Source organism: Pantherophis guttatus, chromosome 3 (assembly GCF_059756535.1).
Source record: "Pantherophis guttatus breed Tessera chromosome 3, ASM5975653v1, whole genome shotgun sequence".
Lineage (NCBI taxonomy): Eukaryota > Metazoa > Chordata > Lepidosauria > Squamata > Colubridae > Pantherophis > Pantherophis guttatus.
In genome coordinates this window covers 174687860-174700169 of record NC_142065.1, presented here as the reverse complement: position 1 = coordinate 174700169, position 12310 = coordinate 174687860, and the positions used below count along the sequence as shown (strand labels likewise).

The following is a 12310-nucleotide window of genomic DNA, read 5'->3' as shown; positions in this document are numbered from 1 at the left end:
TCCCTCAGCGCTTCGGTGAACCAAGGAGCCAGGCGAGATCGACGCCGGGTCAGAGGCCGCAAAGGTACGACCCGATCCAAAGCTCCAGCGGCCGCCCTATCCCAGGCGGCCACCAGCTCCTCAGTCGAGCCGTGTGCCAGAGCCTCAGGAAATGGCCCAAGCTCCGTCTGGAACCTATCAGGATCCATCAGGCGCCTGGGGCGGTACCATCTCAGTGGTTCCGCCTCCCTGCGGCGGGGTGCGGCGGTTCGAAGGTCAAAGCGAAGGAGGGAGTGATCTGACCATGACAAGGGCTCGATCACTATATCCCCTATCTCAAGATCACTCAACCACTGACCAGAGACAAAAACCAGGTCTAGCGTGTTTCCCCCCGTGTGAGTAGGGCCATGAACTAACTGGGTCAGGTCCATGGCTGTCATGGAAGCCATGAACTCCCGAGCCACCTCAGACGCCTCACCGACGGATGGCAGGTTAAAATCCCCCATGACCATAAGCCTGGGGGTGTCAACCGCCACCGCGGCTATAACGTTGAGCAGCTCGGGCAGGGCTGCCGTCACGTGGCAGGGAGCCAGGTACGTAACCAGCACACCCATCTGCACCCCATGACCCCACTTCACAAGGAGGGACTCACAACCAGCCGAGTGAAAAGTGAAAGCAAACTAATCTGAAAACTGTAAGATAAAGCAAAAATAAGGGAAATAGAAATTAACCACTGATGCGAGAGTTTCTTAAGAGCTAGTCGATAGACTTCTTGTTTCTTTTTTGTTTTAGTACTGTGTTAATGTATATGTGTTCGTATGTATTTGTGTTTTACGTCTGTTCATGTTAATAAAAAAAATTTTAAAAAAAAGAAAGAAAGAAAGTATTTCACTACTTGAAACAATTTAACAATGATGTTATTTGCTTGCAAGAAACACATATTAGATTATTAGACCAAAAATATTTGATAAATTCGAGATTAGGTACACATTTTGTGGCATCAGCGCCAGAGAAGAAAAATGGGCTAGTCATATATATGTAAGGAAAGGACTATCAGCTAATTTAATTGAGGCAGATGATCAAGGAAGATATATTGCAATTGAATTATCAACACAGACTGGAAAAATGCTTTTTATTGGAATATATGCCCCTAATCAGCAACAAGACAAGTTTTATAAATTTTTACATATTAAAATAATACAATGGGATTATAAATCTTTTATATTAATGGGTGACTGGAATGGAGTAATAGACACACAGAAAGATAAAAAAAGTTTATCAAAGATCTCAACACGTGCAAAATTACCTAAATCTAAATTAAATTAAATTAAACTAAATTAAACCAATCACTAAAACAAATTAGTGATTGGTTTAACTTAACTGAAGAAAGAATGTTAAACATAGAAGGTTATGATTTGTTATATGGATGGCATGCTTATTTGTTATATGAAAAAAAAGTGGATAAAGTGTTTAAGGGTCATATACTTAGAAATGTGTTGTTGAGGATTTGGAAAAAGTACCAATATAAGCTAAATTATAAGATACCCATATGGGCAAATCCCAGACATGCAATAGAAAATATAAGTATAGAGGAAAAAACAGAGGTGATTACTTATAAAGAGCTTCTTTTTTTGGAAAGGGGTCAGTTGCAACTGAAATCTTTAGATGAATTAAAAGAAGAAGGGATAATTTATACTTGGTTTTAGTATGGTCAGCTTCAAGCTAGATGGAGGGAAGATCAAAAATTTGTTGTGTATGCAAAATGAGGAAAATCTGGTGAAACAGATCAGAGATCAAAGTCAGATGCATATTAAAAGGTTGTATAATGCATTATTGGAAATAGATTCAGAAACAGAATTGGTTAAGGATTGTATGATAAAATGGGCACAAAACTTTCAGGAACCAGTGATGATGGAAACGTGGGAAAAGATTTGGGTCAGAAATGTTGAATTTACGCAAGCACAAAATTTGAGAGAGAACTTTTATAAAATGTTTTATAGATGGCACTTAGATCCTAAAAAATTATCATGTATGTACTCTAATTTGCAAGCTAAATGTTGGAGATGTGAATGTAATGATGCAACCTATTATCATATATGGTGGACCTGTAAGAAAATCAAGGCATTTTGGATAAAAATTTGGTGGGTGATGCAGAATATTCTGAAAAGAAGGTTGAAATTTACTCCTCAATTGTTCCTATTGGGTATAACTACGGACTGTACAGTATGAAAGACTAAATTGATTTTGAATTTAATATCAGCAGCTAGGCTGTTGGTAGCGCAATATTGGAAGAAGGACTCTTTGCCTACTATTGAAGAGTGGATACTGAAAGTAACGAACCTAGCAGAAATGGCGAAAATCTCAGCGTACTTGAAGGACTATACACAAGAAAGATAAGTATCGGAATGGAGAAGATGGATTGATTATATTCAAAATAAGTATCAGACAAGAAAATATCAAATAGTTTATGAATGAACGTTAAGTATTAGAAGTATTATGTTATCTATAGTGGAGTTAAGGTTTCAGGGGGGGAGTTAGTAGTCTGAGAATAAGTAGGTTAATCTAGTTTATGATTGTTAAATGAAATTCCTTGTATTTTGCTCTGGGAAGTCTGGGGGGGAGGGTGGGATGAGGGGAGGGAAAGGGTGGGGGGAACATGGGGGGGAAGAAAATTCTTGTTTTTTTGTAAAACTTTTCAATAAAAAAAAACAAACATCCAATGTATTTTCTTTGAACAAAGTATTTGGTTAGTTCACAAATCCATCCTCACATTGGTTAATTATGTAATATTACAGTTGTTTAATACAAATTCAACATTTTAATATAAATCAATTAGTTATATAACTATCTTTTTTGTATATTAATCAATATGAACATGAATATTCCAATTATTTCCATGCAATCCAATTTCTTACAAATCAATTAATTATATTTACCAATAATTATAAACCAAATAATTTCCCCATATATTCCTCCAAACCACAACTTAACCATTTCTGCTTTCAACACAATATACAATTAATAGTATCTCAATTATTACAATTCCCTAGTTAAATAGAGCTTTTTTTCTTTTGTGTTTTAAAATCTTGAACTCTCCTCTTTTGCCCTAAATTTCCCATTGTTTGCACCTACCTTTTTTGGTGAGGAAAAAGAAAAAGAAATCTCTCCCTGCCTCATTTTGTCATGTGGCAGCATATTGAACTGCTTTACTTTCAGTTTCGTTTTTTCAGCATAGCTGGGGAAAAAAATCTGCTCCAGCACTATTTGAGGCTAGCAACAGAGCACTGCGCAAAACAGCTGAGAGCAAATCAGCTGAGAGTCAGGAGGCCGAGCTAATCAACTTGTGCTAATTAACCTATGCTGAAGCTGAAAGGAGCTGTTTTTCTTGCTGTTTGCTTGCAAGGAGGTAAGTGTTGCGAGGCTCAGCCAAAGGGTGGGGGCCACCCTCCTTGCCACTTAGCTCCCATGTCACCCCCTTTTGCCTCTAGTGCCCCCCTGCTGCCCCCCTTGCCTCTTACCACCCCCCTAAGGCATCCCATTGCCCCCCAGGGGGCGGTACCGCCCACTTTGGCAACCACTGGCTTAACTACTTAACTACTTAACAACCAGTTCTACTGAAGTAAAATCTCACCACTGGGTCTACCCATTTATTTTTGCAGGCATCGGTCTACTCATTTGTTTTCTTTTAACACTGATCAGCTGTAGGGCGGCCCTTTCAAGCCCCGCGGCAAGAATTTAAACAGTTTTTTTCCCTCTAGCCATCAGCTGGGATTCAGGAGGCAGCAATAGATTGGGAGTGGGCAGGGTAAGCTACCGGCAACTGGGCCAGGAACCGGTTCAGGGGCGTGGCCAGCCAATCTTATTACCAGTTCTCCAAACTGTTAAAATTTGTTACTACCGCGTGCGAACTGGGAGCAACCCACCACTGTTCTGGATACTCTTCAAGAGCAGCCCCAGGTTGAGCATAATCCAATCTAGGACATCCAGTCTAGAATAGGGCCTGCTGATCTAGGAATTGGTACAACTGGCATACAAGTTGAAACTGTTCAAAGGGTCTCCTAGCCACAAGTGCTACCTGTTCAGCAGAAGTCATGAGTCTAGAAGGATGCCAGATTGTGCACTGGGTCTATTAGGGCAGTGTAACTCTACCAAACACCAACGATGGCATAGTTCTGAAACCAGTAGGCTCAAAATCCAGAACTACTCAGTCTTTTTTTTTTTATTGCAAAAGTTTTACAATTACATTTTCACCCCTTTCCCCCCCCCTCAACCCACCCCAAACTTCCCAACCTCCCTAGCCCTCCCTAACCCTCCCCTCCCCCCGGACTTCCACACAATATACTCATATCAGGTAAAAAAAACCCCTTAGTATAAAACTTATATAAAACTTGAACCCCTCCCTCCCCCTCCTAATTTTTTTCATCTTCATTACATTGAAATATTTCTATCTTAAAATATCATTTTCAAATAAAAGCTATTTGATACTTCCTAGTTTGATATTTGTTCTGAACATAATCTATCCACTTTTTCCATTCCTGTTCATAAGTCTCTTGTGAACAGTCTTTTAAAAATGCTGAAATCTTCGCCATCTCTGCAAAACTGGCCATCTTCAGAATCCATTCCTCGATCGTGGGCAAAACTTCATTCTTCCAATATTTACCTATCAATAGTCTCGCAGCTGTTATCATGTACAACATCAAACCCTTAACTATACCGAATAAAAACAATTGTGGAGAAAATTGAATTTTTTTCTTTAAAACATTCTGCATGACCCACCAAATTTTTATCCAAAAAGCCTTAACTTTCCTACAAGTCCACCAAACATGATAATATGTAGCATCTAAACAATCACATCTCCAACATTTTGGCTGAACATTAGGGTACATACACGACAATTTTTTGGGGTCTAAATGCCATCTATAAAACATTTTATAGAAATTTTCCCTCAAGTTCTGCGACTGTGTGAATTTTACATTCTGAACCCAAATTTTTTCCCATGTTTCCAACATCACTGGTTCCTCAAAATTTTGTGCCCACTTAATCATACAATCTTTAACCAATTCAGTTTCTGAATCCCTTTCTAACAAAACATTATAAAGCCTTTTAATATGCATTGGACCTTTCTCTTTTATGTGTCTAACCAATTCTTCCTCATGCAACATAATACCAGTTTTTTGGTCCTCTTTCCATCTTAATTGTAATTGATTATATTGTAACCAAGTTAAATTAATCCCTTCATCCAACAGTGTCTGTAATGTCTTCAACTGCCATCTGCCCGCATCTGTAAAAAGAACCTCTTTGTATAAAAACCCCCGAGTGACATTATATTTGTATTCCACATAATATGACCAAGATCCAGCCATAGCGGTATTTTATAATCCCATTTGAATCGGTGCTTCTTCCAAACTCTCATCAAAGAGTCTCTAAGTATATGGCTTTTAAATACTTTATCCACTTTATTGTCATAAAATAAGTAAGCATGCCATCCAAATTCAAGATCAAAACTTTCTATATTCAGTATTCCAGTCTTTTTCCTTCCAAACCAATCACTTGCTAGAGTCAAAGCTGCTGCTTCATAATATAACTGTAGGTTTGGAAGTTTAAGGCCTCCCCTTTCTGGAACATCTTGCATAATTTTCAATTTCACTCTCGGTTTTTTCTCGTTCCAAACAAACTTATTCACTCCAGTTTGCCACACTTTCAGTTGTTTATCACTTTTAAGCACCGGAATCATTTGAAACAAAAAAAGAAATCTTGGCAAAATGTTCATCTTAACTACTGCTATTCTTCCAAGTAGAGAAAGCTGCAGTTTTTTCCAAGTCTCCATATCTTTCTGCACCTCTCGCCACAACACCTCATAATTATTTTGAAACAGTTTCATATTTGATTCTGCAACCTGAACTCCTAGATATTTTACCTTTGGTACAATTTCAAAACCTGCCCTCCTTTCAAGCTCGTGTTTACGATCTTGTGTCATATTTTTAGCTATCATCTTAGTTTTTCTCTGGTTCAGTCTAAAACCTGAAACTTTACCATAGTCTTGTATAATGTCCTTCATCTGGATTATTGATTCCATTGGCTGTGTTAGGGTAATGACCAGATCATCTGCAAATGCCTTTATTCTGTAATCCTCTTGCCTTATCATTATACCTTTCAGGATATTAGAGTCCCGTATTGTATTTAACAAGACTTCTAATGTTAGAATAAATAGCAATGGGGATAACGGACATCCCTGTCTTGTTCCTTTTTCAATTTTAAACTCTGTTGTCAAACTTCCATTAATAATAATCTGTGCCTTTTGCTCTTGGTAAATTGCTGAAACCGCCTGTATAAATTGATCCCCAAAGTCCATCTTTTTTAAAGTCTTTAATAGAAAATTCCAATCCACTCTGTCAAAGGCCTTTTCCGCATCCAAAAAAACCAGCACTGCAGGTATCTGTTTGTTCCTCTCAAGATATTCCAATAAGTCTGTTACTTGCCTTACATTATCCTTCATATATCTACCCTCGATAAATCCCGCTTGGTCATCATGAATCACCTTTTGGATTACTGGCATCAGCCTGTTGGCTAGTACTTTTGCATAAATTTTATAATCAGTATTAAGAAGAGATATTGGTCTATAATTCTCCGGTTTTTTAGGACCTGCTTGTTCTTTTGGTATCAAAGAAATATAAGCTGTTGTCCATGATGGGGGTATTTTACCCCCTTGTTGAATATTACAAAACAAATCTCTAAGTTGTTCCACCATTTCTGCTTGCAGAGTTTTATAGTACACTGCAGTCAAGCCATCCGTTCCAGGAGCTTTAGCTATTTTTAATTGTTTAATTGCTGCCATTATCTCCTCCTCTGTTATAGGATAATTCATTCTTTCCTTTTGTTGATCTGTGATTTTTGTAATTCTTTTATTGTCTAAATATTTTTCTATGAGTCCATTCTGCACATCATCTTTAGCATATAGTTTAGTATAATAGTCCACAAAAGCTTCTTTAATTAATTTTTGTTGAAAAATTTCTTTCCCTCCAATATCAATATTATCAATAGTCCGTATACTCTGCTTTTTTCTTAATGTGTAAGCCAACCATCTGCCCGGTTTATTGGCATTACAAAATGTATTATGCTTCGCATATTGTAAGTTTGTTGCAACTTTTTCTGCCATAAGCATTTGAAATTGGTCTTTCAGAAGTTTTATAACACCACGTATACTTTCATCTGTTGGGTTTTTAATAAGTAGCTGTTCTTTGTTCTTTATTTCTACTTCCAATTCAGATCTTTTCTTTTGTCGAATCAATCTATGTTTAGAGTTCATGTAAATAAGCACCCCTCTCATATAAGCTTTGCTCGCATCCCACACAATTTCAATTGGGGTACCTTTATTCAAATTTATTTCAAAAAATTCTTTCAAGTGCTTTTTAAGTTCTATTATGTTTTTTTCATATCTGAACAAGTTTTCATTCACTCTCCAAGAGCGTTGCTCAGTCTTACCCATCTCGATTTCTATCCATACTGGGCTATGGTCGGACAAAGTTCTTGGGAAAATCTTTGTCCTTTTTGTCTTAACAAGTAAATCATCTGACAACAAAATAAAGTCAATCCTAGCGAAGGATCTATGTCTGTCGGAAAAAAAAGTATAATCCAATTCTTTTGGATTATGTATTCTCCAAATATCTTTTAATTCCAGGTCTTCTTTCATATAAAAAAAAAGTCTGTGGTAGTCTAATCCTGGATTTCGCCGAACTCTTTTTTATCTAGTTTAGAATCGATTACTCCATTCCAGTCTCCCATTATTAAAATAGATCTATAGTCCCATTGCAATATTTTAGTATGTAACATTTTATAAAAATGATCCTGTTGTTGGTTGGGAGCATAAATTCCAATCAAAAGAATTTGGCCATTTACTGTAAGCATTTTGATTGCTATAAACCTACCATCTTCATCTGCTTCTATAATTTTAGCTGTTAATCTTTTGTTTACATAAATAACCACACCATTCTTTTTTTTGCAAGGTTGAAGATATAAAATGTGTTCCTAATTTAGAATTTATCAAGTATTTTTGATCTTGAGTTGTGATATGAGTTTCTTGTAAACAAATTATATCATTATTAAATTGTCTCAAATATGCAAATAACTTCTTCCTTTTCTGTACTGAGTTCAACCCATTCACATTCCAAGATAAACACTTAATCGTCATCTTTATCTTTGTGAAGCAACGAGCAGAATAACCGAATATCTTCCGGAATCTTCGGTCTTGCTCCCCCCATGGCTCCAGTCTCTTGTGTGGTACTCTTAGCTCCCTTTTTATCTTGTCTTTCCTGTTGTTGTTGCTTTTCTTTAAGTTGCCTAGATTTTGCACGAGTTATACGCTGATCCTTAACCTCAACCATCCGAACTGGGTCCAGGATTGAAGAAGATTCCAACAGAGGCTCATCCAAAAAACCTCCTTCAGCACCCTGCGTTTTCTCTAACTCCACCTGCTTTGACTGTTCTTGCTGTTCTTGTTGAAGTTGCTTCTTATCACTCTCCTTAATCTCCAGGACTGTAGATGTACGTGGAGATGGTGATCTTTCTTTAAAAATAGTAGTGTAGAAATACTCCGCCTTCTCCACAGTATTCAAACGATGTCTTTTTCCCTTATATTTCAAAATTATGCCAGTTGGGGCATCCCACCGAAATGGTATCTCTTGTTTTTGCAGTTCTTTTACAAGAAAGCCAAAATCTTTTCTGGCTTTCAGCATTCTAGGTGGTAGTTCCTTGTAAACTCCAATTTGTGCACCCCCCACTTGCACAGAAGTAAGAAAGGATTTTTGCAGGATATCATTTCTTATTGCTCTGTCCGTAAAATATATGACCACATCTCTAGGCAATTGTCTTTGTCTGGCCACCCAAGAATTCATTCTGTAAATTTTGTCTATTTTGTAAAAAACCACATCAGGATTAATTTTTAAGAGCACTGCCGGAGCATCAGCACAAATCTGTCTCAAATCCTGTCTGTCATCCTCTCTGATTCCTCGAAGCCTTATGGCAAATTCCATTGCCCTGAATTGCATCATAACAATTTCGTTTTCAACTCTCTGCATTTTATCATCAACATCAGAAATTTTATAGTCATTGTCTTTCATCTTAACATTGACTTCTGATTTAAATTCTTCCACTTTAGAGTCAACTTTAATAATAAATTCTCCAAGGCCAGACGCCACCTCTGATATTTCTTTAGTCACCTTGCCATAATCCTGTTTCACCATATCTTTGATTTCATTAATTTCCTGCATAATTTCCTGTTGAGATTTTTGAAGTTTATCATCTATTTCCTGTTGGGATTTTTGAAATTTATCATCCAAAGCTTTGGAAATTAATTCTTTTAAATTTTCAATATCAAAATCTTTTTTCTGAGTCTGTATCTGTTGAGCAGGGGGAAGCTGCGTTTCATGTTTATGTGTGGGGGATCCCCCCCCCCTGCTGCCTTTCCTTCCTGCTTCTTTGAAGACATCCTGCCACGTAAGCTAGATTTTCTGAAAAGGGAAGTCCCTTTTTCTTTTCCACCTCCACAGAGACTTCTAAAAAAGTCCCCCAGCTTTAATCAAATAGAAACTGGAGTAAAGCAAAGTCAGATTTTTTTTAAAAAAGTTTTTCTTTTCCCCCTTCTTCTCTTATTTCTCTTTATTACAGGCAGAGCAACTTTGTAGCAACTTTATAACTTTGTAGCAAAGCAAGATGACTTCACAAATCTACTCTCACTAGCTCGTTAACTCTTGTGCTGGGCGCCATATTTTTTCAAATCACTTTCACTCACTTGTATTTTTTCTTGAATTAAAAAGTCAACAAAGCACTAATACTTGCGATTTCTAAGTTTCAGGGTTCAAGTTAATATTTCTGCTGCTTGTTAAGGTTGGTTCCATTCATTTTAAATGTTTGCTGCAGCCGGCTTGTTCTGCTGAAAGCAGAATCGTCCCACGCCGCCCGGAGTCTCAGCAGGTTGGGAGGGAGCCGCGCCTGTTTCCTCCCCAGAAGCAATTCCCTGGGGGCTTACAGGGGCTCAACCTGTACTCTGCTATCTCTCCTCCTTCAATCCTCGGGATTTTGGAGTTTTCGAGCCGCTTCTCGATCGCGAGGCGGCTCTACAGGCGGCGGTGCTGGCGGTGCTTAAAAAGGCACCGTCGTCACCGAAGCTAGCAAACCGGAAGTGTGCAGAGCTACTCAGTCTTGTCAAGATTTGGCCAAAGCCTGTTGTTGCCTAATCTGACCCTCACAGCCTCCAAGCGCTTGGATAAGATGTTAATGGCATTGCTTAATTCACCATGGTTTGAAGATATATAATTGGCTAGCATCTGCATACTATGATATCTCACTCCATGGAAACAGATGAGTTCACCCTGTGTTCTAATGTAGATGTTAAAAAGGATAAAGCATTGAATCCTGTCCACCTCAAATAAGAGGCGCCAAGGGAAGAACTTCTCCCTCTGCACATGCAAGAAAGACAGAGAAGTACTCGTACTTTGTTGCCATTACCTCCATTAGATAGGCCCTAATAAAAACTTTAATCTGGGTTCAGTTGAGTTTTTCCTTTGTTTCGTGCCAGTGATACTCTAGATCAGGGGTGTCAAACTCAAGGCTCGGGGACCAGATCCTGTCTGCAGGGTGATTAGATCTGGCCCATGGGGCCACCCTGGAAACCATGAAGGACCGGTCCATGGTGCCTCTGCCAGCAAAAATTGAGCTTGGGAGGGCCAAATGCAATCCTCCCAAGCTCTGCTTTCACTGGCAGAGGGTTGCAGGAGACTGTCACAGCCAAAAACGGAGTTTTCATTGGCAGAGTGCTTGGACCACCACAGGCACCCCCAACACGAGTAAAGTTGAGCTGGCCACACCCACCCCGGCACAAAGATCAAACACAACCCTGATGTGGCCCTCAAGGAAATCGAGTTTGACACCCCTGTTCTAGATGTTTTTTCTCTCATTTTAGTCATAAACCATGGGGAGCGATGGGATCAGCAAGAGGCTAGAAGTCACAAAGGCGCAATCTGACCCAAGGTCTCAACTTCCTCCTTATTCCAAGCAACAATCAAGGCTTTGGGTGGACCTTAGTAGACCAACAAAGATAATCTCCATCAATCTTTAAAACCATTCAAAGTTCTGCTGTCCTAATTTCTTGTTCATAATTTTAGGTTAGTATATGAAATCTCCCCAGGTATCATATATGTTTTGACTGTGTTTAAAAGCAGAACAATTCTGATGCAGAGAGATTGATATTACAAGTTCAACATGGGGATGAAGTCAATCAAATGGCTAATTTGATTGCTGGCATGGGAGGTGGGGCTGGGGTTTTTTAATGAGTTTTATTATGTGGGGGAATTTTTAAAAATGTTACAATATAAGTCTCCTGGACTCACATATGTGTAAATTGGAGGTCATATACATTTGATTAATAAAATAATAAATGCATAAATAAACATAGCATTCTTGATTATGTTCAGATTATTTTAGGAATGACTCACCATGCCATATCTTTGCATATAAATTCAGACATTGTGCGATCCTTTGCCTTGGTTTCCTCCACAAGACATATTCCTCTTTGGTATATGTTTTTTTCCAAATATAAAAATAAAATGTGCAAATGCAGAAAATTAAAAAAATAATTGAATATACAAAATGTATAATAATAAAAAGTACTGATAATATGAGCAGAAGCTGAAGTATAGAGCTCACAGATTCTGCTAAGTAAACAAAATCAATCCAGTTTTTCACCAAATGAATAAACCATGTTATAGGTTGACATTCAGAAGTATCCAACATAATTGCTTTCTTTTCATTCATATTAATAAAGAAAATGAAAAAATATAAAAATATAATTATTGGGAAAAAATGATGATATTTCTTCTTTTTTCTGAAAAAAAAAAGACAATTGTGTTCATTTATTCAAAGTATGATGTTGCACTTAAATTTTTAATCATTATTGTTTTCATCATTATTGATTTAATCACTTAATCATTTAAGTTTAATCATTAAGCTCTTTTCTCCATACTTCAAAATTTCCAATATAGCAACATTAATTACCGTATTTTCCGGCATATAAAACGACTGGGCGTATAAGATAAGGTAAAGAGGGACATTGTGGGCGTGGCTTATTTTGCGAGCGTGGCTAGCTGGTCATGTGACTGGGTGGGCGTGGCTAGCTGGTCATGTGACCGGGTGGCCATGGCTATGTGTATAGGGTAAGGTGAACAGATTTTAACATTGGTAAGAGGGACACCATTGTGGGCGTGGCTTATTGTGTGGGCATGGCTTGGAGGCCATGTGACTGGGTGGGCGTGGCTAGCTGGTCATGTGACCGGGTGGC

General features: G+C 38.1%; 1 protein-coding gene across 1 annotated transcript in view; it reads right to left on the bottom strand.

Annotated features, from left to right (window-relative positions):
- The window catches only part of LOC117672412 (DGAT1/2-independent enzyme synthesizing storage lipids-like), a 54527-nt gene extending 42739 nt beyond the window's left edge, over positions 1-11788 (bottom strand). Inside the window, exon 1 of the mRNA XM_034429045.2 lies at positions 11469-11788. Coding sequence (XP_034284936.2) covers positions 11469-11787 — 319 coding nt within the window. The 5' untranslated portion in view covers position 11788. The remainder of the gene's footprint in view (positions 1-11468) is intronic.
- Positions 11789-12310: the final 522 nt, after the last annotated feature.